Source organism: Lipotes vexillifer, unplaced genomic scaffold, assembly GCF_000442215.2.
Source record: "Lipotes vexillifer unplaced genomic scaffold, Lipotes_vexillifer_v1.1 scaffold21, whole genome shotgun sequence".
Lineage (NCBI taxonomy): Eukaryota > Metazoa > Chordata > Mammalia > Artiodactyla > Lipotidae > Lipotes > Lipotes vexillifer.
This window is the reverse complement of record NW_006774065.1, coordinates 182995-209889: the sequence shown is the minus strand read 5'-3', so window position 1 is coordinate 209889 and position 26895 is coordinate 182995. Positions and strand designations below refer to the sequence as shown.

Genomic DNA, 26895 nt, shown 5'->3' with positions numbered 1-26895 from the left:
AATTAAATACACCCAACATATGACATTCCTGCTAATGCAGCCACACAACTGCAAGTCGCATTATTGGGTTCCCTCATGGTATGTCCCTGATGGGTGGCAGGAAGTGACACCTTATTTGACACAGAGGGAAAGTGAATCCCAGGGGGACGAAGTGACTTGGTGCATAAATTGATCGGATGGCAGACGTGGGATGCCAGCCCAGGTGTCCAAAGCCTCTTGTAAGCCTCAGCGACCTCCCTATATCTGACAGTGGCAGAGCTGTCAGGGTTGCTTAGTGAATTTCCCTCTCTCACTTAAACAATCTCTATGGGGTTCAATTTAGAATAAATATAAATGGAAATTAGAGCAAGCTCGTCAACATTTCCCACTGTTCAACAGCTGACGGTGCCTTAATAGGAGGTCAAAATTACTGTCACTAAGATCTATATAATCCGTTTAATAATGCTCTTTTTGCATCTGGTGCCCCATGGAAACCTCTCATGTTGGCTTAAGAGCTTTGTTTCTCCGAGTGCCTGTATCTCCTTGCTAATGAAAGCACAGTTTACCTTAAGGAAGACATGTGAAATTTGTTCCAGCTTTTTAGTAGGGGCAGAATTAAAGCCGTCCAAATTGTTAGCCTATACAATGTTGTATTAGTTAGGTATCACTAGCTGCTGTAATAAATAAACCCCAGCAGTGGCTCAATACATCATAAAATTCTTTCTTGCTCCCATCTAATGTGGGTGCCGTATTTGGCAGGTGGCTGTCTCCCAGGTGGAGACTCAGGGGTCCAGGCTCCTCCCATCTTATGGCTCTGCCATGGCCTGGGGCCTCAGAGTCGCCTGTTTCTCCCTGGTGGAAGGTACAAGATACGAATTTTGACTTCAAAGTGATACCCAAGACAGGCTCTTATTTCATTGGTCAGAACTAGTCACATGGCGACGCTGGAATGTAGGAGAGGCTGGATGGTCCCTGGCTGAGCGGCCATATGAGATACAATGGATGGAAAGTTTCTGGTGCTGTCTTTTTTGACAGGTAGCCATCTCTCCCATAGACCCGATGCCTTGTGGTCAAGATTAAGGCCACTCTCCCTTTACCCTACACTCAAGTTTCCAGCGTCTATTCAGCACCATCCTCCCCTGCTTGTCGAGTTTTGGGTTCATGCAGACAAAGCCTACTCACCCTCAGAGTCATGCCTGCATATGGGGAAAATAAAATGGCTCAGGATAACTTGCAGAGAAAGGCAATCGTCTTCCATCCCTCTGTAGCTTTGATCTCTCTCCCTGAAGTCAGCCAGGTCCAGCCATTTCTGCTTTTAGTTCTGTTAGTGGTGATTATTTTTATCATTCTACATACCATTCCCTATACCTCTACTCCTTGCGTTAACAAATTTAAACAGCAGCGCTCTCTCTATAAAAGACGAGAATTTAGCTGATTTACACTCCTCCTTACTTTCCTTTCTTACCCGTTAACACTGTATTTGGCTGCGAGTCACAGAAACCCCTGGCCATCATAGCTTGTAAGTGGCCATCTTCCTACTGTGTCTTTGCATCGTCATCCCTCTGTGTGTATCTATGTCCTAATCGCCTTTTCTTACAAGGACCCCAGTCATGTTGGGTTAGGCTTAGGCAAGTGGGAGCTGACGTTATTCCATTGGTTCTTTAATCTCATGCTGTGGTTTGTCCCTTCTGACTTCCGGCATTACTTTCTCAGTGTGTACCTTCAGTGTTCATGGTTGCACGGTGGCTGTTTCACCTCCATCCCCTCTCAGGGTGGGAGTCCCAGCACCCACACTTTTACACCTGACATTCCCGTCAAGGGTTAATTCAGTTTCCTTAGAGAAGAGCTGAGTTTTGATTGGAGATAAAGACCAAGTATTCTGCCTTTTACTGTGGGTGGGGACTTTGGGAGGAGGGCTGCCTGGACAGGGTGTCCCATCTGCAGAACTCAGTTACTCCCTTGGTTTTCAGGGAGTAAAACCGCTTTCTACTCTTGTCATTACTCTGTGTGCCAACATGGAATGGAGAGCCCCTTGGGGCTTCCAGTGGGCAGAGTAGTTCCAGCTCAAGCTTTCCTCTGTTGTCTTGCCCATCAATGCGCTTTCATCCATTTACTATCTTCCATAAATTTGTTGAAATATTTTATCTTCAGAGGGTCCTCCTCCATTTCTCTTGTTTGTAAGTTTATTCCTTTCTGTACTTTTACACTTTTATTTCTCCGGGGTTTCTGTAGAGATGCAAGGAAATGAGTGTGTTCAGTTTTTACTTAAAATCAAGTTCCATATCTTTCTTTTTAAGGGAAAAAAATGTCAGTATTTCTCTTAGATTAAATAAGCAAGAAGACATGTTCATTCTAGAAAACTTGAAAACACATAGAAAAATGTGGCAGAATGGACTTCGCTGGTGGTGCAGTGGTTAAGAATCCACCTGCCAAGGCAGGGGACACAGGTTTGATCCTTGGTCCAGGAAGATCCCACATGCCATGGAGCAGCTAAGCCTGTGTACCACAACTACTGAGCCTGTGTTCTAGAGCCCGCGAGCCACTACTACTGAAGCCCACGCATTCTGGGGCCTGCGTGCCGCAACTACTGAGCCCGCGCGCTGCAACTGCTGAAGCCCATGCGCCTAGAGCCCGTGCTCCGCAACAAGAGAAGCCACCGCAATGAGAAGCCCGCGCACCTCAACGAAGAGTAGCCCCCGCTTGCCGCAACTAGAGAAAGCCCGCGCACAGCAGCGAAGACCCAACGCAGCCAAAAAACAAAACAAAACAATAAAAGGGATAATGAAGAAAAATACGGCAGACAGTGGCAAAGCATCCATAACCCCCATATGCAGACCTTCATCTTCAGAAGGTAAGGGTCTGACTGGGTTTGGGGCAACTTGACGGAGTGAATCTAAAGTGATCCTGAAGACAAAAAAAAAAAAAGGCAAGATGAACTGATAGAATTTTGATAAAGTAGAGTAATCTCTCAATTATAGGGCTCCCGTAACAAAGTACTGCAGATTGGGTGACTTAAACAACTGAAATTTATTCTCATGGTTCTGGAGGCTGGAGTCCAAGGTCAAGGTATGGGCAGGGCTGGTTTCTCCTGAGGCCTCTCTCCTTGGCTTGTAGACAGCCGTCTTCTCCCTGTGTCCTCATGTGGTAATCCCTCTGTATGTGTCTGTGTCCTAATCTCCTCTTCTTATAAGGACCCGTCATAACAGATTAGGGTCCACCCTAACGACCTCATTTTAACTTAGTTACCTCTTTAAAGCCTCTATCCCCCAAATACAGTCACATTATTTTTCAATTTAAAAACCATTAGGGCTTCCCTGGTGGCGCAGTGGTTGGGAGTCCGCCTGCCGATGCAGGGGACGCAGGTTCGTGCCCCGGTCCGGGAAGATCCCACATGCCACGGAGTGGCTGGGCCCGTGAGCCATGGCCGCTGAGCCTGCGCGTCCGAAGCCTGTGCTCCGCAACGGGAGAGGCCACAACAGTGAGAGGCCCGCGTACCGCAAAAAACCAAAAAACCCAAAAAACCCTTAAACTATGAAGTCAAATAAAATACTTCTGCCGGCTTATTCAGTTGTGTGCGAGTTTCCGACTACTGTCAGATTCTCACTTTACATTATACCCCAAAAGAAACTTCAGATGGATTCAAGAATTAAACGTAATACAAACAATTCGATAAGAGGGTAGATCCGAAGGATTCTCATCACGAAAAATATCAATTCATATACCCATCACCTCAGATTCATCATCTGAGGTGATAGATACATGAATTGGCTAGATTGTGGTGATTTGTTCACAATGTAAATCATCAAATTTTACACCTTGAACATATACAACGTTTTTTCCTTTTTAAAAATTGAAGTAGAGTTGATTTACAATGTTGTGTTAGTTTCTGGTGTACAGCAAAGTGATTCAGATATATAGATAGATAGATAGATATAGATCCTTTTTCATATTCTTTTCCATTATGGTTTATTACAGGATATTGAATATAGTTCCCTGTGTTATAGAGCGGGACCTTGTTGTTGATCTATTTTATATATACAACTTTTAATGGCCCAAAATACCTCGATAAAAAAGGATTCAATGCGAAAATGTAGTCACACACATGAACATGCATATACCCACCCATAGAAACCCAGTTGAGAGGATAGGTGAGTATATATTTGATCTTGGGATATTGGGAAGGACGTTTATGGCATAAAGGAAGTGGTGGGCCTCATGAAGAAGAGATGAATAGTCTTCCTTATGTTTTAAATCTTGTACGCTGGCCTTGGATGGTCGATGGAGAATATTTGTGCCCCCAGATCTTGCCAGAGGATATAGTCTCAAGGCCTCTGCTACTTACCTCTTTCTAAGAGCTTAGCTGGTTTGGTAAGAAAGCACGTTCATGGAGGAGACTCTGAAGGGTAGAATTCTCCTGTAGGGCCTCGTTCTGCATTTTATGTTTCCATCAGGCCAGACCTTCCAAGAGCTGTCAGTTGCCTTGCCTCGCCATCCTTTGTCCTCTGCATAATCACCTTTGCCTGATGGTCCTTCACTGTCGCATCCCGCCTTGTGCGGACGGCGCCATAGGGAGCCTGCTATAATAAATTCACTGTACTGTAGGGATGCCATTGTGTCCCTCGGGGCACCACCACCAGAGGAATTTCTCTCAGAGCCAGGAAAAGCTTCGCTTCTTGCTTTCATCTTATGAATGGTGCCCAACTGGTGACCTCATCTTGTGCTTTGAGAGCTGGACAATTCAGAGGCACATTTGCAGTCCCTTTAATCATTGCCGAAGCTCTCACAATGTAGACTTTGCTTGCTAAGCTTTCCTCTGGCAGCAGAACATAGTGGCTAAGGGTGTAAACTCTGCCTGGAGCTTGACAACTTGGATCCAGTTTCCCCTCTGCCACTTACTAGTTCTGGGACCTTAGGCAAGTCACTTAACTGCCCTGCACCTCAGTTTCCCCATCTGTGAGTGGGGCTGATAATCAAATCCTCATAATCCAAAAATTGTGAAGATTAAAAGAGTTAATACCTGTGAAATGCTTAGACTAGTGCTTGGTACGTCATAAGGATTGTAAATAAATGATGACTATGATAATGATTCTGTTCTTTTCTCGCCCTTATTTCTCTGTATTTTTAATTATCACTGTAATTTATAGTCATATCTAATCCTTAATGGATTTACTGGTATATGACCCAAGACTTGCCCTCCAGACAATGAGTGACTGTTCATTTCTGAGTACCGATACCCGCCTGCTTTTTGAAAGTTCACTTTATGCCACTTGGCTTTTACGAAAGAATTACATTAGTACCATTTTTCGCTAACCTGAAAGAAATGTAAAGAGGATTTTCCCCTTTTACAAAAAAAGGCGAAAAGTGAAAAGAGCTCAGCGTTGGTTTTGCAGTGGAGCCTTTACAGAGGTATTGTGCACCCCGACGGGTGAGAGTGGCACCACCAAGCTCCTTCCCCGGAACTACATACACTCGGCATCTCAGCATCAAGTCGCCATAGCTTTGAACCGTATGAGCACCTGCGCTTTTTCTCCCTTTATTTTGTGCATCCGTTAGCAAGATGTGCTCTAAGGTAATTGCTTCTTTGCTTCGTGCCATTTCGGCTTACGAAAGACTTCACGGGAATGATTTACTTTCAGATAGCGGGGGAAACCTGTATACACAAAGTACCTACTGTGTACCAATAGTGTCTTTGAACTTTTAGTGGTGTTTCTTTCCACTGCTGTTCAGTTGAGTCATCTAGAGAACATAGAAACAGTTGGGCCCCTCCCCGAGACCATTAAAATGAATTCTGGTGGGCAGGGCCAGGTATAAACCATATGTTCTTTACCATGTGTACCTACTATGTAGCCAGAGTTCAGAATCCCTATCTTAGGATGTGGCGCCGTGTCTAAAAGGAGTTTACCTTTGTGTGGAGATGAAGTTGGTGTCCACCTCCTCCTGAATCCCACATTCATATTTTCACCTGTCTCCCCATCATCTCCCTTTCACCTTAACTCGAATGTGTCCAAACCAAAGTCCTTATCTTTTTCCTCCAGACCGGATGTTATTCCCGTATTCTCTATTCAGCTGATGGTTCTACAAACTACAACGCAGTACCTAGGAGTTCTCCATGGTTCCTGCTACGATTCTGCAGCCTCTGATGGGGACACACAATTCTGGATTCCTGGCTTCTTCTCTAAAAACTCTCACTTTCTGGGTTTTAGTTTGTGTTTCTCTAGAGTCTCCCTGTCTCCCTCTGGACCAAGAAGGAATTATGGGACAGCCTGGAGATCAAGGAATGAGTTCTTCCTTTCCCCAGCGGGCTCGATGTGAAGCTCTATAGGGCGGTGGTTAGGGGTGTACACTACAGAGCCAGTTTTTTGGAATCCTGACCTGGAACCATCATTTACTAGACTTAATGCCTCTCTGCTGCAATTTTCTCTTCTGACAAATGGGATCGCAGTTGTTAAGTTACCGTCTCTCAGTTCCAAACTCATCTTTCTGTTCTCTGGTCTTTAATGCTGGGGGCTGGAATCTGAAAACCACATTTCTCTTAGCCAGTTGTTTCTTGTTAGTCTCTACTAACGGGGGTAGTGGGGGATGCTATAGGAGATTGCAGGGCTGGAGCTGGGAGAAGGGACCTGCTCTCTCCTCTCTGCTTCCTGTCTGCTCTTCTGCTCCCTGCTTTCCCCCTGTTTCTGGTCTGCTTTTTATCTGCTTCCTGTCCTTGTGAACAACCCATGTTTGGCCACACAGGGCTCCCCAGTTTGAAATTTGAGAAGAATCTTGGGACAAAGGCGAGCATCCCTCCAGCCTGAGGACCAGCTGGCCTCGGTGGCTTCATGCCCTCTTGTCTGTATGGTCTCTCCTTCTCTCTCAGCCATGGTATATTTTATCTGGTTGAGAAAGACAGAAACTCATCTGACTTTTCCCATCTTACTGTTATATGGGTGGCTTTTGAATTCAGTAGTTAAGTATTTGCTCCCTTTTCTTGGTTATGTGATCAGTGACTTGTGTTTCAAATGCAGAGGCGTGGAAGGATCTGATCCCCAGGGTACAGTGACGGGATACAGTTGGGGGTGGGAGCAAACTGGATGAGGATGTGCAATAACTTCCGCCACAGCTGGTCGTTAATGAATCACTCACCACTTGCACTCCTCCTCCTTAACCTGAGAGCGTTTGGTTTGACTTGTTGCATTGGCTACTCCTCCTGAGGCTCCAGGGCGCGTGCGGGGGTTTACAGGTAGCAGTGCTTTCCCACATTTATTGTTACCTTAAAGGTATGGATCTCTGGCTGCTTTGCCATCAACTGGGTCAACTGTATCTATTTTCCTGCTCTACCTGGGAATCCAGGCTGGTACCTGGGCTGGGAGACAGTCACCCAGTGACGGTAGAGTGATGAAAGCCTCACTGGGTGTGTAGGGATTTTGTCCATGAACCTGGAATAGTGAGCATTGAGTTCCAGCTCCCTCATCTGACCTGCATACAGCCTTGGTCTCAACGGTAGAACCACCAGGCCATTTGGCCCCAGGGCCATACAGAGAAGTGGTAAGCCTTTGGAATTGGACAGAGCTGGTTGGAACCCTAACTTCGACCATGTTCAAATTGCTTAATTTCTCTGTGCCTCAGTTTCACCATTTTCCAAAAGGGACTAACTATTCATCTCACAACCATTGTGATAATCAACGGACTTCGCAGTTATATATGCCCAGGTGTGTTGGCACATCACAAGTGCTGTTTCTCCTTTACGTGGTATTTTTTCCTTCCATGTGAGAAGTGCAGCTCTTTGCTTGGCAAACCTAGCAACCAGCTTAGTGACCACAGCAATATGATATTTGAGAGGACGTGAATGGAGTAATAATGTGATGGACCAGTGATTTGTTAATACTAATGATATCTATTAACAACCCTGGGGAGAAGCCAAAGAAAGGCTCAGAAGGAACACAGAGAGATTTATTCTCTCAAGCATTAAACCATGGCAGTCTTAGTTGATGGACATTCACTCAGCACATATTTGTTTACTTTCTTCTGCTAGGTACTGGAGATTCAGCAATAAACTGGATATCAAAGTCTGTGCTCTCATGAGCTTGAATTTTAACAGAGAGACTAGATAAAAAATAAGCAAACAAGTAAAAGGCTAATTTCATATGGTGACAGTGGCCTTGAAGAAATATAATAGGAAGGTGTGATTAGTGACTGGATGTATTCGTCCGGCTTTAGCCAAGAAAAGAGAAACTACTCTAGTTATTTCCACAGAGGGAATTTAATCAAGGGAATTAGTTACTCGGGTGATGGAAGATCTGCGAAACCATGTCGGGCGTGGTCAACACCTTCTGGGAATGGTAAAGTAATCCAGAAATTAATAACAGCAGGAAGCTGCTACCAATTGGACTGAAGGGACAAAGTGGGGAAATTGGATTATCAGAACCCAGAAGCTGGAACCATCCAGTAGATATTAGAACTACTGCCTAGGAGAGCTGTATCCATGGTGGGGAGCGTGAAGAGGGCTGGAATCAGAGAAGAGGCACCTTCTCTGCCAGGAAATGCTGGCAGACAAGGGGAGAAATACCTCCCATGCTCCGTCTTCTGCCAGAGCATCCCATTGCGTCCAGCAGCCAGGGAGCAAAGGAGCTTGGGAAGTGTAGTTTCCTGTGATGCAGAGAAGAGCAGGGACAGGGCTGGAGAAACCCTTCCTGAGCTGAGAAATCCTGGTGGGAAGGAGTCTGCTCTGCTCACAGGTGGGTGATGAGCTTCCCAGCAAGTGCAAAAGTTCACAGAGGAAGACACAGAAACAGGGTGGAGACAGACAGGAAAACACGAGTGTGAGTGAACTCCTAGTTCATTCCTTCATCCCAGAAGCAACTTCCACTGCACCGTTCTGAACGGATATGAATGTTTCCAAGGGCCTCCTTGTAGCTTCTGGCCACCATGGCCATGGACATGGGGGTACCCACATGGTGGCAGTAAATTACCGGCTATTCTTCAGGACCACCCTTTGACAGATCAGTGAGCGTGGCCATCTGGCCCACTGGAAGGAGAGCCTTCTATTACTGGCTGTGCACGTCCGTGTCGTCTTGTGGGAGTGAGAAGAGACTCAGCTGCAGACATGTCACAGGCCTTGACCCTCAGGTGGGTGACCAGGAGCCACAAGACTGGTACTCAGCTTCCAGGTAGGGCTGGCGATGGCAGTGGAAAGGTTTGTGAGTCTGTGGGCTGCATTATCTTGGAGCTACAGGTCCCTCCACTCCTGACAAAGGCACGTGCCCAGGAGTATTTTTTTGCGTGCCAAGCACAGCAGTGATGTCCATCCACGCACTTTGGGCCACAGAGTCCCTGCCGGGATTCCCAGCGCCCTGGGAGTTGCTTCATCCTGGGAAGTTGTTAGTTTTCCCCCGAAGTTCTCTTTGGGGCTTCCTCGGAGCCATCTGCCAGTCAGAGCATCCTTTAACCACAGGGCATCCGTCTGGAGCACCTTGTGCTCTCGGTCAACCTGCACTTGATTTTCTTCTTGGCTCATAAGGGGGGCAGTGATGAGAAGCCCTTTGCAGCCGGGCCTCACTAAAACGTCCTCATTTTCTATTTATTTATTTATTTTTGGCTGCGCTGGGTCTTCGTTGCTGTGCGCGAGCTTTCTCTAGTTGTGGTGAGCGGGGGCTACTCTCTGTTGCGGTGCGCAGGCTTCTCATTGCGGTGGCTTCCCTTGTTGCGGAGCACGGGCTCTAGGCATGCGGGCTTCAGTAGTTGTGGCGCGTGGGCTCAGTAGTTGTGGCGTGCGGGCTTAGTCGCTCCACAGCACGTGGGATCTTCCCGGACCAGGGCTCGAACTGGTGTCCCTTGCGTTGGCAGGCGGATTCTTAACCACTGCGCCACCAGGGAAGCGCACAACGTCCTCATTTTCTGCTCTCAGGACCCACCTCATTCAGTCGGGTGGTGGAAACCCCTCTAGGAAATCAGCAGACTGAATAGGGCCTCATTTCACATTCAGAACTCCGGCCACACGGTCTGTCAGCCAATGGGAAGAAGAATGGTGCCGCTATATGACATTAGGGACTAAAGGTAGGGGCGTTAGCTTCTCAGACCCTGGATGTCTGTCTAAGGACAGTCTCTCGTCTTCATAAAATGCTCCTAAATTTGGTTGTCATATTTTGTGGCACATCTGGTTTGAGGACAAAATGAGGATCTGGCAGCTGATGTTTATGGCTTTCCATATAAGCCTTCAGACAAAATTTGTATTGCATTTTGCTTGAGTCATGGTGGGACAGGATTGTAAACTTCACACTGTCATTTCAGATAAAATGCAGGCTTTGGCCCTAATAAAGAAGAGAGAAGGCTTAGCTTTAAATTTCTTGTAAATCAATTTTTGAGCGGTATAAAATATCGATATAAATGATAATGAAAAAATAAAACAAGTCCACAACGGAAGCAGAGCATATTAAACTTTGCATTTATTTAAATTTCCTTTTCCACAACATCTGTAAATAAGTCAGAATTTAAACCTCGCCTTGGGCTTCGCCTGGATTTTATGAGAAGGTAAAATTTGAACCCCTTTCTTCCCAAATCTGGTCGGCTGTATGCCCACCCATCTCTGCTGAAGGATATTGTCAGGCTGTGGAAGACAGACTTGCCTCGTTGCCAATTAATTTATGGGTGAATTCACCAAGAATTTAACTTCGTGGTTTGGAGAGGGGAAATAAACCAACCAAAAAATAATTTAAATTTCATCTGGAATGGCGTTTCTGCCTTGCTTGACATTGTCAAAATGCAAATTGCCCCTTGGTGGCGGCAACAGCTAAAACTTTCCTTTGGATGAGGCTCCTTCAAAGTCATCTCTCTTCCTCCTCCGTCTTTGATCCGAATCCTGCCCGATCTATGGGGATGCAATCTGGAGGAAACCCAGGTCTATATTATGAAAGTGAATGTATCATATGCGTATTTATTTATGCGTATATATATATATATATATATATATTACATACATACAATATCTACTATTGAAAATATATTTTAAACAGATGTGGGATAACTTAAATCAAGATTTGACGTCTGTTCTTTCACTTAAGATGTCGTAAGCATTTTCTCACGGCGCTACATATTTGTTGAAATCGTGGTTTTGATGACCGCTTAATATCTCACACGGAGTAAGACTTTAATCATTTATATAATCATTGCCCTCATGATGAGTTTTTAGGTTGCTTCCTGTGTGTTGCTGTTATAAATCATACTCGTGTTGACGCTTGCACATTAATCTCCTTTCTGATGATCTCTTATTTCCTTCGCATGAATTCCTAGGTGGAGAATTATTGGGACGGGCGTTTTGAAGGGTCTGAATGTTCACTTTTGTAGCTGCCTTGTGTAGGTTAGCCGTGCCTTTCTCCAAAGTTTGCCCGCTCCCTGGGGCGGAAACCACATCGGTCTTGCCCCTGTGATATCCCTACCAGGGCTGGAAATATAGTAAGTAAATATATTTAGATAGAGTAGTAAATATATTTAGATAGATAATTGGAGAAATGAATAATGAATAACACTACTCCTCCAGTAATTAATCTGACCAGGACTGGCCATATTGATGACACTCGAGAACTTTCTTTCTTTCTTCCCCCCTGACCCCATACACATTTTATTTGGTTGCACTGGGTCTTAGTTGAGGCAGGCGGGCTCCTTTAGTTGCGGCACGCGGGCTCCTTAGTTGCGGGACGTGGCCTCCTTAGTTGCAGCACGTGAACTCTTAGTTGCAGCATGCATATGGGATCTAGTTCCCCGACCAGGGGTCGAACCCGGCCCCCTGCATTGGGAGCACGGAGTCTCAACCACTGCGCCACCAGGGAAGTGCCTCCCCCCTCAGCTTTACTGAGATATCACTGACCTGTAAAAAGTGTATATGTTTAAGGTGTACAATTGGATGTTTTGATATATGTGTACATTGTGAAATGATCACCATAATCAAGCTAATTAACATATTCATTACCTCCACCTAGTTTTCACTCGTGTGTGTGTGTGTGTGTGTGTGTGTGTGTGTTGAGAAGATTGATTTTAAAATCCATTCTCTTAGCAAATTACAATGTACAGTACAGGGTTGTTAATTATGTCACATTGCGGTACATTAGCTCTCCAGAACGTGGTCATCTTGCTTAACTGAAACTTTGTACCCTTTGACCCACATCCCCCTTTCCCCTCCCCCCAGCCCCTGGCAGCCACCATGCTACTCTCTACTTCTATGAATTTGACTGTTTTAGATTCTGCGTGTAAGTGAGATGGTGCAGCATTTCACAGAGAACTTGCCTTCTGAACACCTTCTTGGAGAAAGTATGGGTCAGCCCCTTCGTGGTTGTATCTGTTTCACAATCTCCTAATTACAATTTTGTCATCCACTAGGAAAGGAAAGCTCACCAAGGACAGCCCAGAAAAGGCCAAAAATTATTTAAGTCAACAGAAAACAGTATTTCACAGAATTTGTAACGGCTGCAGAAAAAATGTTACCAGGATTCAGAGTCAATGGAGTATTTATTTGCCTTTGATCCTCTGGTGATGCTGTACTGTAAACACTGCTGCCTGGTTTATTTTCTCTTGCTCTGGTTGGAAGCCGGGCTCCAGGGGCAGAGGTTTATTTCAGGTCAAGGAAGAATTCCTGTCTGTTCTTGGCCTGATATGCCAACCCTCGTTCCTGCTGGGCTGCCTTCACTTTGAAACACACACACACACACACACACACACACACACACATACATATACGCATGTCCACATATACATGTTTATGTATATTTATATGTATTTTAATTAACAAAGTAATACATGATTATCATAACAAGTTTTAAGAAGGTAGAAACATAAGTGGTAAAAGGCAAAAATCCTTTCTGGATTCTGTAGATACCAAACATAAATATATGTACGTTTACATATGTACATATAGAATCTTAAAAAATTACCCAGAGAGGATCGTATGTGATACGTTTATAATTTTTTATGCTTAATGACAGACTGTGGACATTTTTTCAAACATGCTGATACAGCTCTGACTCATTTTTCTTACAGAGCTGCCTGTTACCCCGTTGTAAAAGGGTATAGTTTATCTGGTCTCCTCTTAATATAATAAACCTTCGGAATGGTTTAAGCTAGTAAATAAGAATGATGATAGCAGGTAAAGATTGAGCATTTATGTGTGTCAGCACTGTTCTGAGCGTTTCATATTTATCAACTCGTTAATCCTTACAATCATTTATATTTATATCCTACTTTATATGAGGACGTTTGAGGCACAGAGAGGTTAAGTAACTTGCCCAAGGTTGCTCAGTTAGGAAGTGGCAGAGCCAGGATTCAAATCCAGGCTTCTGGCTGCAGCACATAAAATAAGTTTGTCTGCAATTCAAAAGGATGCTGCAGTGGACATCCTTGTAGATAAACAGATCTTTATGAATTCTCACTCGTGTTTCGGAAGGAGAGATTTCTAGAAGTGGGAATGCTGAGCCATCGCTTCACCCTCATTTCAAAAAGAATTAGGCGATGTCTAAGCATCCACGTGGACACCACATCTAGGAGGGATGGGAAGAAGCATAAATATTAAAGTAATCAAGCATTAACACGTCGTATACAATGTGGTCCAATGCCTGGTTGTATAGTGGACTTGGTAGGTGTGCAGCCTACTCTCTGGGGGGTGATTACAACAGAGATGACCACGATCCTGTGAGTTCGGGGCCTTGCAAGAGCAAAAGACGGTACGACGTTTTCCCTCCGGGGGCGGGGGCGTAATTCAGTCACAGGACGGTTGGATCAGTGGTACACGGGGCTCCTTCCCACCCTTGCCCCGGTTATTTCGGAGCACACTTTATGTAATGGCAGGGCTTGCACCGCGAGGAGACCCAGGAGTCGGGTGGGCGTGGCCAGTGGGCGGTGTGTTGTGCGGACGGGTGGAGGCGGCCCTGCGTTAATTTCATTACCTTTGCGGACGCGGCTCTCACTCTTCCTCTGCTTCCGTTTCTCGTGCAGTGACGGAGAGCCGCGCCGTCGTGGACAGCCTGCAGAGATTTTCCTCGCTCCCTGCTTACCTTCCCACGAGCTTCCACGTCTCTAACGCAGAGGAGTCCTTCGTCCTTAAAGAGGCCAACCAGGACGTCACTCGGAACTGCAGTCTGCAGGCCCGGGTGGAGTCGTTCTTTATCTACCGAGCCAGGAGCCCCCCGATGGTCAATGCCAGCTATGGGCCATTTTCAGTCGAGAAGACGGTCCCCCGGGAGCTCATGCTGACATCTGCACCCTTTGGCCACACGGGCCAGTTTCCCTTTAACTGGAAGTTGAAAGCCCACATCCTCGGGAGCTCCATCTACTCCAACAGACCCAAAGTGCAGACCTTGTTTTACATCACCGGGATGGGCTGGGCCGACGGCGACCCAGCGGAACAGCTCCCCTGCGTCAAGATGTTTGCTTTCCCGGAGGCCAGGGAAGTGGCGGCCAGCTGTCGGCTGCAAGGGACCCCTGGGCTGTGTGTGGCCGAGCTGGAGGTGCTGCCCGAGTGGTTCAGCTCTGGGCTGGACCTGGAGCCCGAGGAGGAGACCCCAGCCCCGCTGGGCGGCACGGCCATGGAGCTGTTCTTCACGCTGTACCCGGCCGACCAGGCCGGCCAGTGTCCCCTGGAGGAGGACAGCAAGTGGGAGAACAACATCCACTCGGGCCAGGACAGCGCCCCGCCAGCGCCAGCAGCCCGGGAGAGGATTGGGAGTGTCGTGGTCTACCCGACCCAGGACGATCTGAAGTGGTCCCCGCTGAGCCTGGATGAGAACGTCGTCATCTCCGTACCTCTGAACCTCATCCGGGAAGGGGACACCGCCACCTTTCTGGTCTCTCTGGCCAGTGGCTCTGTGGCTGACCACTTCACTCTTAGGTAAGAGGCTTTGCGGGGTTGGATGGGACGGAAATCAACTCTTGATCATCAATGAGTTGTTAGTCTATCAAGTGGCTGTTGATGCTTTGCTGAGGATCCAGCATCGTGAGGAAACTTACAAACATAAAATAAGACCCATCAAAACAGCATATCAGACACCGTAAAGCAGAGTATTTGGGGGTGGGCCCTGGGCATCTCTGTTTTCTAAGCACCCCCTAAGTATAATTCTGGTGTGAAGCCAGGATTAAAACCTCTGTGTTGAGAGCAGCAGTTCAGGCTGTGAGGTCCAAGTTTGTCCCCTTCAGGCTCTCACGTGATACTCTGAACCTCTTACTGCCCTCTTGATGTGCCACGCAGCATCCCGTAATGCCCGGAAGTGGACACCTTGTAAATGAATTCCAATTTCTAAATCCATGAAGGAGCTTCCTGAGACAGTGTTTCCCACCTCGCAGCTTTTCATCAGTAAAGAATCCTTTGTCAAAGCAAAGCAGCCGTCTCTATCTATATGACAAAGACTTGGTTTTAGGATTGCAGAAAGTGAGGAACTTCTCTGCGCTAGGGGGACAAACCTGTCTTTAGCTTATTTTGCTCACATAGCTTCCTGGGTAGCAGTAGGAAGCAGCAGTAGCTCTGCTACATACCGGCTGTGTGTCCTGGGGCAAGTCACCTAACCTCTCTGGGCCTCAGCCTCCTCTTTGGTAGGATGGGGATAACAATGGGATCTATCTCCCAAGGTTGTTGTGAGGATTACACAAGTTAATAAAGTTCTTAGAATAGTGCCTGGCACATGAGGGGTCTCCACTGAATTTCGGCTATGGTGTTTCCCGGTCCTCAGACGCCGAGCTGGTAGACATACAAACTGCAGTGCACGTGGGGCTTTGTTTTGCTGGGTGCAGGTGAGGAAAAATAAGATTTAATCGTGAGTCCAGTATGGTCCTTCTGATTCTGACGGAGGCCGATGTACCAGATCATGTCCGTTTGGAGGTGCGCTTGTTCAGAGCCTGGCAACAGGATCCCGAGGCTCTGGCAGATCCCAGGTGGGTTTAGTAGCCCGCAGGAAGCGGGCTTCCTATTCGGAGCCCCTTGAGTTAGTCTTGGTGGTAAAACTGATTCAGAAATTGGTGTGGACCCAGCCCTGTGCTAGTCGCTCCACTGGTGGGGCTGGGGTGGTCTAAAACGCAGTTCTTGCTCTGCAGAGATTCTTCCAATGCAAGGCAGTGCAAGCTGCTCACTATAGACCACGGATGGCCAAGGGATGGTTTCTGCTTTCCTGCCCCTCCCTTTCCCAGGGCAGACATGACCAGTCAATTGCAGCACCTCAGCACTCCCTCTGCTGTGGCAGACATTACTAGTCTACTGCACTGAGCTCAGAACTCCAGGCAGCCCCTACCAATTCATGTGAGGTAGAGAGTATGACACTTAAGACTGAACTTATTTGCCATCCCTGATGTAGAGAGAATGTTGTTGGGTGAGAAGTTTGAGGAAAGGGAGAGCAGGTGACCTGGTGGTCAGGGAAGTCTGGGAGCCTGGCTGGGAAAGGCATTTTAGGACAGGGGGAATGTCATAAACAGTACTAGGTAACTTTCACTGAGGACTTAGAATGGTCCAGGCCACATTCTAAGTTGTTTACATGCCTTAACTCACTGAATTCTGACAACAGACAACTCAAGGAGGCAAGTACGGCTATCATTCCCATTTTTCCGAGGCACAGAGAGGTTAAGTAGCTTGCCCAAGGTCACACAGCTAGGGAGCAGTGAGTGTGAATCCCGGTGGTCTGGCTCTAGAGCCTGTGCCCTTCACCCCCATGGCCCACTGCCTTTTGAAGACAGGAGGGGGCAGCTGCCGCACCCCCCAGGCTGCATGTGGCTCAGTCATGCCAGAGCTGAGGGTCAATTTAGGGAGGGAGAGGCTGCTGAGACCAGAAGAGGTTCCAGCATCCACAGTGTAGAGGCTCCTGAAGTGTTATCTTCATGGTGAGTAGAAACCCCTCAAGTTTTTTCTTTCCCACAGAAGTTAATTTTAGAGCTGAAATGGACTATAACACTGACTTTCCCTTGAGAGGTCAAATCGTGAATTGTCAGTCTCCAGGAAATAGTAGCCACAGGGCCTTTAGTTGTGGGGCCTTGGGACTGTCCCAAAGGAAGAACATCTAGCCTAGAGTTTGCAAACTGGTGGTCATAGCAAATCTAGGCCACAGATGTATGCTGGTTTTTTTTTTTTTTTTCTTTTTAAAGCTCATACGGCATCCCTTAAAATATTTAAAAGAGTTGCCAACCTCTAATAATAGGGAGATCTCAAGTGTCATTTACTTGGAAAGTGTTGAAGATTTGGTAACTTGGCAACAGTTGGCTGTAGTTAGGGAGTGGCTTTCCCCTTTAGATGGATCATGCATCGCCTAGTTCACCCCAGTCCCCACTACGCCCTATTGTCCCACACCTGGCCCATTGCACTCACTTATCTGGCTCCTGTGAGCATTTAAGAACTCCTGATATAGTGTTGAGAAAAGGGGGATGCAACGCTTAGAAGAGGGGCTAGATTCTAATCTATGGAGGCAGGCATCACCGACTCATTCACTCTGTGTCAGGGAGACAGAAGTGGTCAGTGGGTGCATCACAGGAAATGAAACATCCCCTCCATCATCACCGGCATTATTTAGTGAATTAGTTGCTTCATGTAAAGCAATTAGAAGGGTGCCTGGCACCCTGTAGATGTTCAGAAAGTGTTAATTGATACTATTATTTCCTATAATTGATGCTGTTATTCATACTATTATGTGTTAATTGATACTATTTAACAAATTTTTTTTATTGGAGTAGAGTTGATTTACAATGTTGTGTTAGTTTCAGGTGTACAACAAAGTGAATCAGTTATACATATACATATATCCACTCTTTTTTAGATTCTTTTCCCATATAGGCCATTACAGAGTATTGAGAAGAGTTCCCTGTGCTATACAGTAGGTCCTTATTAGTTATCTATTAATATTTTATATACAGTAGTGTGTATATCTCAATCCCAGTCTCCCAGTTTATCACCTCCCCTTTCCCCCCTGGTAACCATGAGTTTGTTTTCTACATCTGTGACTCTATCTCTGTTTTGTAAATAAGGTCATTTGTACCATTTTTTCAGGTTCCACATATAAGTGATATGATATTTGTCTTTCTCTGTCTGACTGACTTCACTTAGTTATGATAATCTCTAGGTCCATCCGTGTTGCTGCAAATGGCATTATTTCGTTCTTTTTTATGGCTGAGTAATGTTCCATTTTACATATGTACCACAGCTTCTTCATCCATTCGTCTTCCATGTCCTGGCTATTGTAAATCGTGCTGCAATGAACATTGGGGTGCATGTATCTTTTTGAATTATGGTTCTCTCCAGATATATGCAATCGATACTATTAATTCATGCTTTTTAATAATTACGTATACTGTGCCAGGCTCAAGTTGTATCTCTCATTGTATTATCATGGGCACTGTACAAAGTATTCATGCCCATTTTATGAATGTGGAGACTGAGACTCAGAGAGCTTACGGGTTACCTGCCTGAAGTCGTGCAGTGGGGACGCGGTGGGACTGGGGTGAGGGTCTGCATGCAGGAGTTGAGAACTCCCTTTTAAAAACACTCTTTTCGGCTGTTCTGCTTGTGTAGGTGAGGACTGAGCTTTACCTCTCGAATCTTTCTGGGTCAGCATCTAGAGTTTCTTGTCTTTATGCCTTCCTAGATAGGACTTTCATTTCTTTTTGTTTGTTTGCTTACAGAAACTTTATTCACGTGTAAATGATATGACAATAAATTTGATTTAAAAAACCAGTATATAACTATCAATTGCATTCTTATACAAGGATAAAGTTCTCATTTCTTTTACTGGAGTGTAGTTAATTTACAATGTTGTGTTAGTTTCAGGTGTACAGCAAAGTGATTCATTTACACCTACATACATGCATATATATGTATATATTCTTTTTCAGATTCTTTTCTGTTATAGGTTATTACAAGATATTGAGTATAGATGACTGTTGTTTCGTACGCTGTACTTTATGGCCAGAAAAGACTGCACTGAAATTATGGCAATAAACGAAGATCACCTAAATGAGGACACACAGAGCCTGTTTATCCAGAGCTTGCTGTATGGCAGGGGGGTCAGTCGCCATCACTGGCGTGTGGCAGAGACTCAAGGGCAGACGGGGAGAAGGGGGGGAAGTTTTTCATGGAAACAGGGAGGCTCAGGTCTGCTCCGATTGTTGCCGTGGGGAAGCTGCAGGTAGGCTCCCTAGCAGTGAGCATCTTATGTGACGGATCTGGGGGGCATATTTGGCGTCTTTCTGGTTGACCTTGAATTGGAAGCAAAGGCTGTAAAATGGGCAGCTGGCAGTCGTGGACCAACATCAGACCTTTCTGGGCTGATTGTTGCCGAGGCTGTGGTTTGGCTTTTTGGCTTGGTTGCTGCAAGGTTGTGGGTCAGATTTTTGTTGTCATATATGGTCTGGCTGTTGTCTTTTTGTGTATTCAGGCTCTCAAAATAAAACAGTTTTTGGGCCTAGGGGAACGTATTTTTTCCCAACATAACTGATTGTCTGTTTTAATCATGTCTTTTATGAATGAAATGTGACATATTTCATTCCGGCTCAGATGAGACCCCGGATCAAAGAGTGAACGTGCACAAGATTCGCTGAGATCTAATTTTAGAGCTGAAGACGTATGGACAGGGGACAGATGGGTGCAGTTTTCATGTGTCACATTGCTATTTCTGACTGCATATTGTACTAGGGCCAGTTTGAACAAAAGTTGGATTGGTTATTCTCTAACACAAATAGATTCTGTTAAACGCTAGTATCTAAAACTGACCCTATATTGAAAAGCCTTTTAGCAAAGGGTTAAAAAGTGTGGTTCGGAGGGGTTGGGGGCTGCTGGCAGGGCAATGCTAGGCTGGATTTGGGGGAAGTCTTTCAAACCAAGAAAGTTTGACATGTTATGAAAATTTCCCCACTCCATCTACAATGTCTCCAAGGCTGAGAGTGATCCTGAGAAGCTTTATCCCTGATTTATGAAAATAGCTCTTTCTCAGCTCACATAGAGACCCTCCCCGGCTGACCTCTCATCCTGTTAGGCTGTGGAGCCCAGTGGTTAAGATTGTAGACCCTGTGGCCAGACATCCTGGGTTCAAATCCTGGCTCTACCGCATACCAGCTGGGTGACTTTAGGCAGGTTACTTAACCTCTCTGTGCCATGGTTCCCCCATCTCTAAATGGGGGGCAGTTTATGCTCTAAGTGGCTGTTTAGAAAGCACCAAGGCTGGTGCTCAGCCAGATTCTCCCATTTCATCTATTGTCACCCAATCCTTCTGGTTGCTCAGGCCAAACATCTAATCACCGGACTGACTTGTGCCATTTTCTTATACATCCCCCTCCATCTGAACGGGGGCTCAGATCCTGGGGCTCTTCCTGTAAAGTATCCAGGATCGAACAACTGCCGTTGCTATGACCCAGGTCAAGCCAGGGTCCCCTCTTGGCTGGATGCCTACAGGAGCCTCCTGACAGGTCTCCGAGCCTCTATCTTTGCCCCCTGAGGTCTTGAGCGAAAGCCAAAGTCCTCATATGGGCCCACAGGCCTGGTATGATCTGACCCTACCCCACAGCCTGCTGCACTGCTCTGATTTTTTTGGACATACTTTATCATTCTATGTTAATGACATACTATATCAGTGTTTATGGCCCACCTCTTCCTGCTAAAATGTGAGGTCCATGAGGGTGGGGACTTGTGCCTCATTTGTTCTTTGATGTGTCCTAAGGATCCAGAGCAGTGTCTGACACACAGTAAGTGCTCAAGAAATATGTGTTGGAATGCCCATTTATGATAAAAACCCTCCAGGAAGTAGGCATAGAGGGAACCTACCTCAACATAATAAAGGCCATATATATGACAAACCCACAGCCAACGTCGTCCTCAATGGTGAAAAACTGAAACCATTTCCACTAAGATCAGGAACAAGACAAGGTTGCCCACTCTCACCACAATTATTCAACATAGTTTTGGAAGTTTTAGCCACAGCAATCAGAGAAGAAAAACAAATAAAAGGAACCCAAATCGGAAAAGAAGAAGTAAAGCTGTCACTGTTTGCAGATGACATGATCCTATATGTAGAGAATCCTAAAGATGCCACCAGAGAACTACTAGAGCTAATCAATGAATTTGGTAGAGTAGCAGGATACAAAATTAATGCACAGAAATCTCTTGCATTCCTATACACTAATGATGAAAAATCTGAAAGTGAAATCAAGAAAACACTCCCATTTACCATTGCAACTAAAAGAATAAAATATCTAGGAATAAACCTACCTAAGGAGACAAAAGACCTGTATGCAGAAAACTCTAAAACACTGATGAAAGAAATAAAAGATGATACAAACAGATGGAGAGATATACCATGTTCTTGGATTGGAAGCATCAACATTGTGAAAATGACTCTACTACCCAAAGCAATCTACAGATTCAATGCAAACCCTGTCAAACTGCCACTGACATTTTTCACAGAACTAGAACAAAAAATTTCACAATCTGTATGGAAACACAAAAGAATAGCCGAATAGCCAAAGCAATCTTGAGAAAGAAAAACGGAGCTGGAGGAATCAGGCTCCCTGACTTCAGGCTATACTACAAAGCTACAGTAATCAAGACAGTATGGTGCTGGCACAAAAACAGAAAGACAGATCAATGGAACAGGATAGAAAGCCCAGAGATAAACCCACGCACATATGGTCACCTTATCTTTGATAAAGGAGGCAAGAATATACAATGGGGAAAAGACAGCCTCTTCAATAAGTGGTGCTGGAAAAACTGGACAGGTACATGTAAAAGTATGAGATTAGCTCACTCCCTAACACCATACACAAAAATAAACTCAAAATGGATTAAAGACCTAAATGTAAGGCTAGACACTATAAAACTCTTAGAGGAAAAACATGGGCAGGACACTCTATGACATAAATCACAGCAAGATCCTTTTTGACCCACCTCCTAGAGAAATGGAAATAAAAACAAAAATAAACAAATGGGACCTAATGAAACGTAGAAGCTTTTGCACAGCAAAGGAAACCATAAACAAGACCATGGGAGAAAATATTTGGAAATGAAGCAACTGACAAAGGATTAATCTCCAAAATATACAAGCAACTCATGCATCTCAATATCGAAACAACAAACAACCCAATCCAAAACTGGCAGAAGACCTAAATAGACATTTCTCCAAAGAAGATATACAGATTGCCAACAAACACATGAAAGGATGCTCAACATCACTAATCATTAGAGAAATGCAAATCAAAACTACAATGAGATATCATCTCACACCAGTCAGAATGGCCATCATCAAAAAATCTACAAACAATAAATGCTGGAGAGGGTGTGGAGAAAAGGGAACCCTCTTGCACTGTTGGTGGGAATGTAAATTGATACAGCCACTATGGAGAACAGTATGGAGGTTCCTTAAAAAACTACAAATAGAACTACCACATGACCCAGCAATCCCACTACAGGGCATATACCCTGAGAAAACCATAATTCAAAAAGAGTCATGTACCAAAACGTTCATTGCACCTCTGTTTACAATAGCCAGGACATGGAAGCAACCTAAGTGTCCATCAACAGATGAATGGATAAACAAGATGTGGCACATATATACAATGGAATATTACTCAGCCATAAAAAGAAATGAAATTGAGTTATGTGCAGTGAGGTGGATGGACCTAGAGACTGTCATACAAAGTGAAGTAAGTCAGAAAGAGAAAAACAAATACCGTATGCTAATATATATACGGAATCGAAAAAAAAGGAAAAGAAAAGAAAAAACGGTCATGAAGAACCTAGGGGCAAGATGGGAATAAAGACGCAGACCTACTAGAGAATGGACTTGAGGATATGGGGAGGGGGAAGGGCAAGCTGGGAGAAAGCGAGAGAGTGGCATGGACATGTATACACTACCAAACGTAAAATAGATAGCTAGTGGGAAGCAGCCGCATAGCACAGGGAGATCAGCTCGGTGTTTTGTGACCGCCTAGAGGGGTGGGATAGGGAGGGAGATGCAAGAGGGAAGAGATATGGGGATATATGTATATGTATAACTGATTCACTTTGTTATAAAGCAGAAACTTACACACCATTGTAAAGCAATTATACTCCAGTAAAGATGTGAAAAAAAAAAAAAAAGAAATATGTGTTGGATGAATGAATGCATTTGGAAGTATTGCAAGGCATCATTGCTGGATGAAGGGTATGAATTGTCGAGACTATGAATTTATGCAGTAAATAAGTAAGGGTTTCATAAATATTGAATTCTTGAGGATCCAATTCTAGCAAAAGTTTCCTCTTGGCTACAATGTGAGAATGGATTCATCATTTCTATTCCAATGATGGGCAGTGCCGGTGTATCCTAAACTTTGGTAATTCACACCAACGTGTGATTTTTTTTTTTTTTTGGTCATATCAGATACCACCATATCCTACCATCATAATTTAAGTCATATCCATGTGCTTTCTGCACGCAATTTTTATTTGCTCTTTTTCTTTAAATTAAATCACTTAAAAAAACTTATATAAATACATTTAAAAGGACACCTCACATGTGCCACCATAAAAAGAAACCAGTATTACTTGTTCACATGAAAGGGTATTACAAAGATAAATTACGATAATAACAACAGCAAAAAAAAAAAAACCCAACAAAAAACAACCCCCTACTAAGTTCTCAGTAGGTACCATCACCTGTGGAAGCCGTGAACCTGAGGTCTGCTCTCTGTTTGAAAGGCAGTTGAGCATGTGCTGCTGAGAGGTGAGGGCCACAGAGACTTTCCCCTGGAAATCATCACAGGTCCTGTAGGAGTCTCACTCAGTGACTCCCTGTTACTTAAGCCACGTCTGTGCAACATCAGGACCATCTGCAGACCCAGGACCAGGCTTTGGGAAAACTGGCTGATGATGACTTTCTCATCCACGGGATCAAGGAGGCACCAGGAAGCATCACTTCCTGGTCAGCTCAGTCTCCCCCCATGGATGTCCTTTCTCTGACGTCACTACCTGTTCCACGCCACTTCCTTGGGGACTTACTCTGTACCTTGCATTGCTAGTTAATGCTCCAGGTTGAGAATGTCAGACACCCCAAAGCCTTCTAGATCCCCTGAGCACATACACCATCTTCCTTCATTTCAGCACCGGCAGAAGCGAGATCAGAAGGGGTAGGAGGCAGAAAATCTAGTTGACTGTGGGGTGGGTGAGCCCTCAGGCTCGAATCTAGCTGTCACTGATGGAACTGATATTTTGTGATCACCCATCAGGTGTCGCCCGCCTTTGGTTTGCTTTTCTGTTTTCCTTCTTTCTTTTGAAAAAGCCACACACGCTCTCGTCCCTCATCAAGTTCACACTCTCCAAGGAGGAAGACAGTAAACAAGCCAATAAACAAAATTATATGTCATTAAAACCCATACCAAGGGCCATGAAGGCAACAAACAGAATGCAGTATATTTAAACTTCATGTATTTTAATTTTTTTAAACTTTTTGTCTTCGGATAATCTTAGACTTATAGAAAAGTTGCAGAAAAATCCAGATTTCCCCTAGTGTGAACATCTTAGGTAACCACAGTATGAATATCAAAACTAGGAAGTTAACATGGGCCTAATATTATTAACTAGTCTACAGACATTATTAAAAAGTGCCCATGTGTCTCTGTAAGATTCTTTTTCTGCTCCGGGAGCCCACATGGCATAGAGTTGTCGTATTTCCTTAGCCTGATGAATTCTGGTCTTCAGTCGTTTTTTTCCTTTTTATCTCTTTCATGACTTTCATACTTTTGAAGAATACTGAGAATGTTCCTCAATTTGGGTTTTTCTGGTATTTTCTTATGATTAGGTTGAGGGTGTTATGTATTTGTCAGGAATCCCAATGAAGTGCTCATCCGTCTCAGTGTCATGGGGGAGGTACGTGATGTTGACATGCCTCATTACCAGTGATGTTTACTTAGGTTACCCTGTTAAAGTGGCATCTTTCCAGTTTCTCCATTGCAAGTATGCTTCCCCCCTTTGTAATTAGTAATAACATCTGGGACGATACTTTGTGACTACCAACATCCTCTTTCATGTTATACTTTTGAATTTTAGCATCTGTTGATCATTCTTGCCCAGAATTCAGTATTTTTAAAATAATTGAACCAGGAGTGGATATATCACAAGGAGAATTTTGGCTCTTATCATTTCTTATTTGTATATAAGGAAGTGAGCCAGTCGCAATTAGTCACCACCGAAGTCACTGGACTTTTTCTGCTGAAACGAAGGAAGATGCTCTATGTACTCAGGCGGTCCACAAGGCTTTGAGGTGACTGCCATTCTTGACCTGGAGCATTAACTAGCAATGCAAAGGTACGGGATAAGTCCCCGAGGAAGTGGTGTGGACAGGAAGTGAGATCAGAGGAGTGAGGTCAGTGCAGTCCAAGGGGGTTAACCAGGGCAGGCTTGAATGGGCAGGTTTTGATCAGTTAAAGGAAAACAGTAGGGCAGTATGATCAAAGAGTGTGGTGTGCCCAGGACACTCTTGAGAGGCAAGTTTTTTTAAAGGGTTAGAATCACTGAGGCTTGCTGTCGAATTTCAGCTCCCCCTTCCTGGCTGTGTGACCTTGTACAGGTCACCTCACCTCTCTGAGCCTTGCCTTCCTCTCCTATATAAGGAAACTAGTAATAGCATCTGTCTTTTGGGATGGCCGTGAAGAGTAAACGAGATAATGCAGGAAGGTACTTGGCTTCAATTTTGCCTGTGATGCTTGGTGCTACTCTCAGCAGCATCTAAGTGGCATCTGAAAGCTTCCTCCAGCACACGCTATGGGGATTCCCGCCACATGCACTTAATTAGCATCAGTCATGTGCCAGGCTCCCCATTAGACCTTATGTGCGTCCTTGTGACAGCTCTGGAACTTAACCTGTTTCCTCTACTTTCAGATGAAGAGACAGGCTCACAAGCACTAGGGCACTTGCCAGAAAGTGACAGAGCCAGGACTCCAACCAGACCCACCCACTTCAAGTCCTCACCCATCTCAAGGCCCCCCATTTCAGATGTTAGTAACCTCAACTCGGGAATTCCCTGGTGGTCCAGTGGTTAGGATTCCACGCTTCCACTGCTGGGGACCCTGGGTTCGACCCCTGGTTGGGGAACTAAGATTCCACACGCCATGCGGTGCAGCCAAAAAAATAAATAAATAAAAGGTAAAAAAAAAGTAAAAAAAAAAATCTCAACGCTTGCTTTCATACTTAATAGCAACCTGTTTGAGTAAGGTACCTCAGGTGGCACCCAGAATCCAGGCTTTATTAATTTTTTCCCCCAAAGAAAACTCAGATTTCCCTTGAGGAAACTGTGTGTAGACACAGATGCTCTGAAATCTGCAGTCTCAGAGCCCAGATCAAGTCTAGGGCTTAGAGCTAAGGTTTCGGCAGCGCTTAGAAAGGAAGGCAGGTGATTATTTCCCAAACAAACCGTAACCTCCACAGTGTGTTTAGCTAGCTCCAAACGTCATGCGCTGCGTTCAGTGAGTGTATTTCTGTTACTTAGTACACGGTGCTCAGTCCCAACTCTACCCTGCTTTCCCTCCCAAGTTCACTGGAGTCTGGGAGCTCTGAAGGAGGTAGGGAGCAAGTGTAAATTTCAGAGGCTTGAGGATTCTAGCTACAGAAGGGGGTTTTTTTTTTTTTGAATTGAATGAAAGATTCTTTTTTTTTTTTTTTTTTTTTTTTTTTTTTTTTTTTTTGTACATGGGCCTCTGACTGCTGTGGCCTCTCCCGTTGCAGAGCACAGGCTCCGGACGCGCAGGCTCAGCGGCCATGGCTCACGGGCCCAGCCGCTCCGCGGCATGTGGGATGTTCCCGGACCAGGGCACGAACCCATGTCCCCTGCCTCGGCAGGCTGACTCTCAACCACTGCCCCACCAGGGAAGCCCGAATGAAAGATTCTTTAAATTCTATAGTGCTTTACAGTTTTCGAAAGTTTCACACATATGGTTTCACATAACCCTATAATAACCCTTTCCCCC

At 45.0% G+C, this 26895-nt stretch overlaps 1 protein-coding gene across 1 annotated transcript in view; it reads left to right on the top strand.

Moving 5' to 3' along the window:
- Positions 1–13083: 13083 nt before the first annotated feature.
- LOC103073554 (transmembrane protein 132B) overlaps positions 13084–26895 on the top strand; it is a gene marked incomplete at its 3' end in the record, with an annotated part of 148428 nt that continues 134616 nt past the window's right edge. The window contains exons 1-2 of the mRNA XM_007448737.1: positions 13084–13093; positions 13939–14830. Coding sequence (XP_007448799.1) covers positions 13084–13093; positions 13939–14830 — 902 coding nt within the window. The remainder of the gene's footprint in view (positions 13094–13938; positions 14831–26895) is intronic.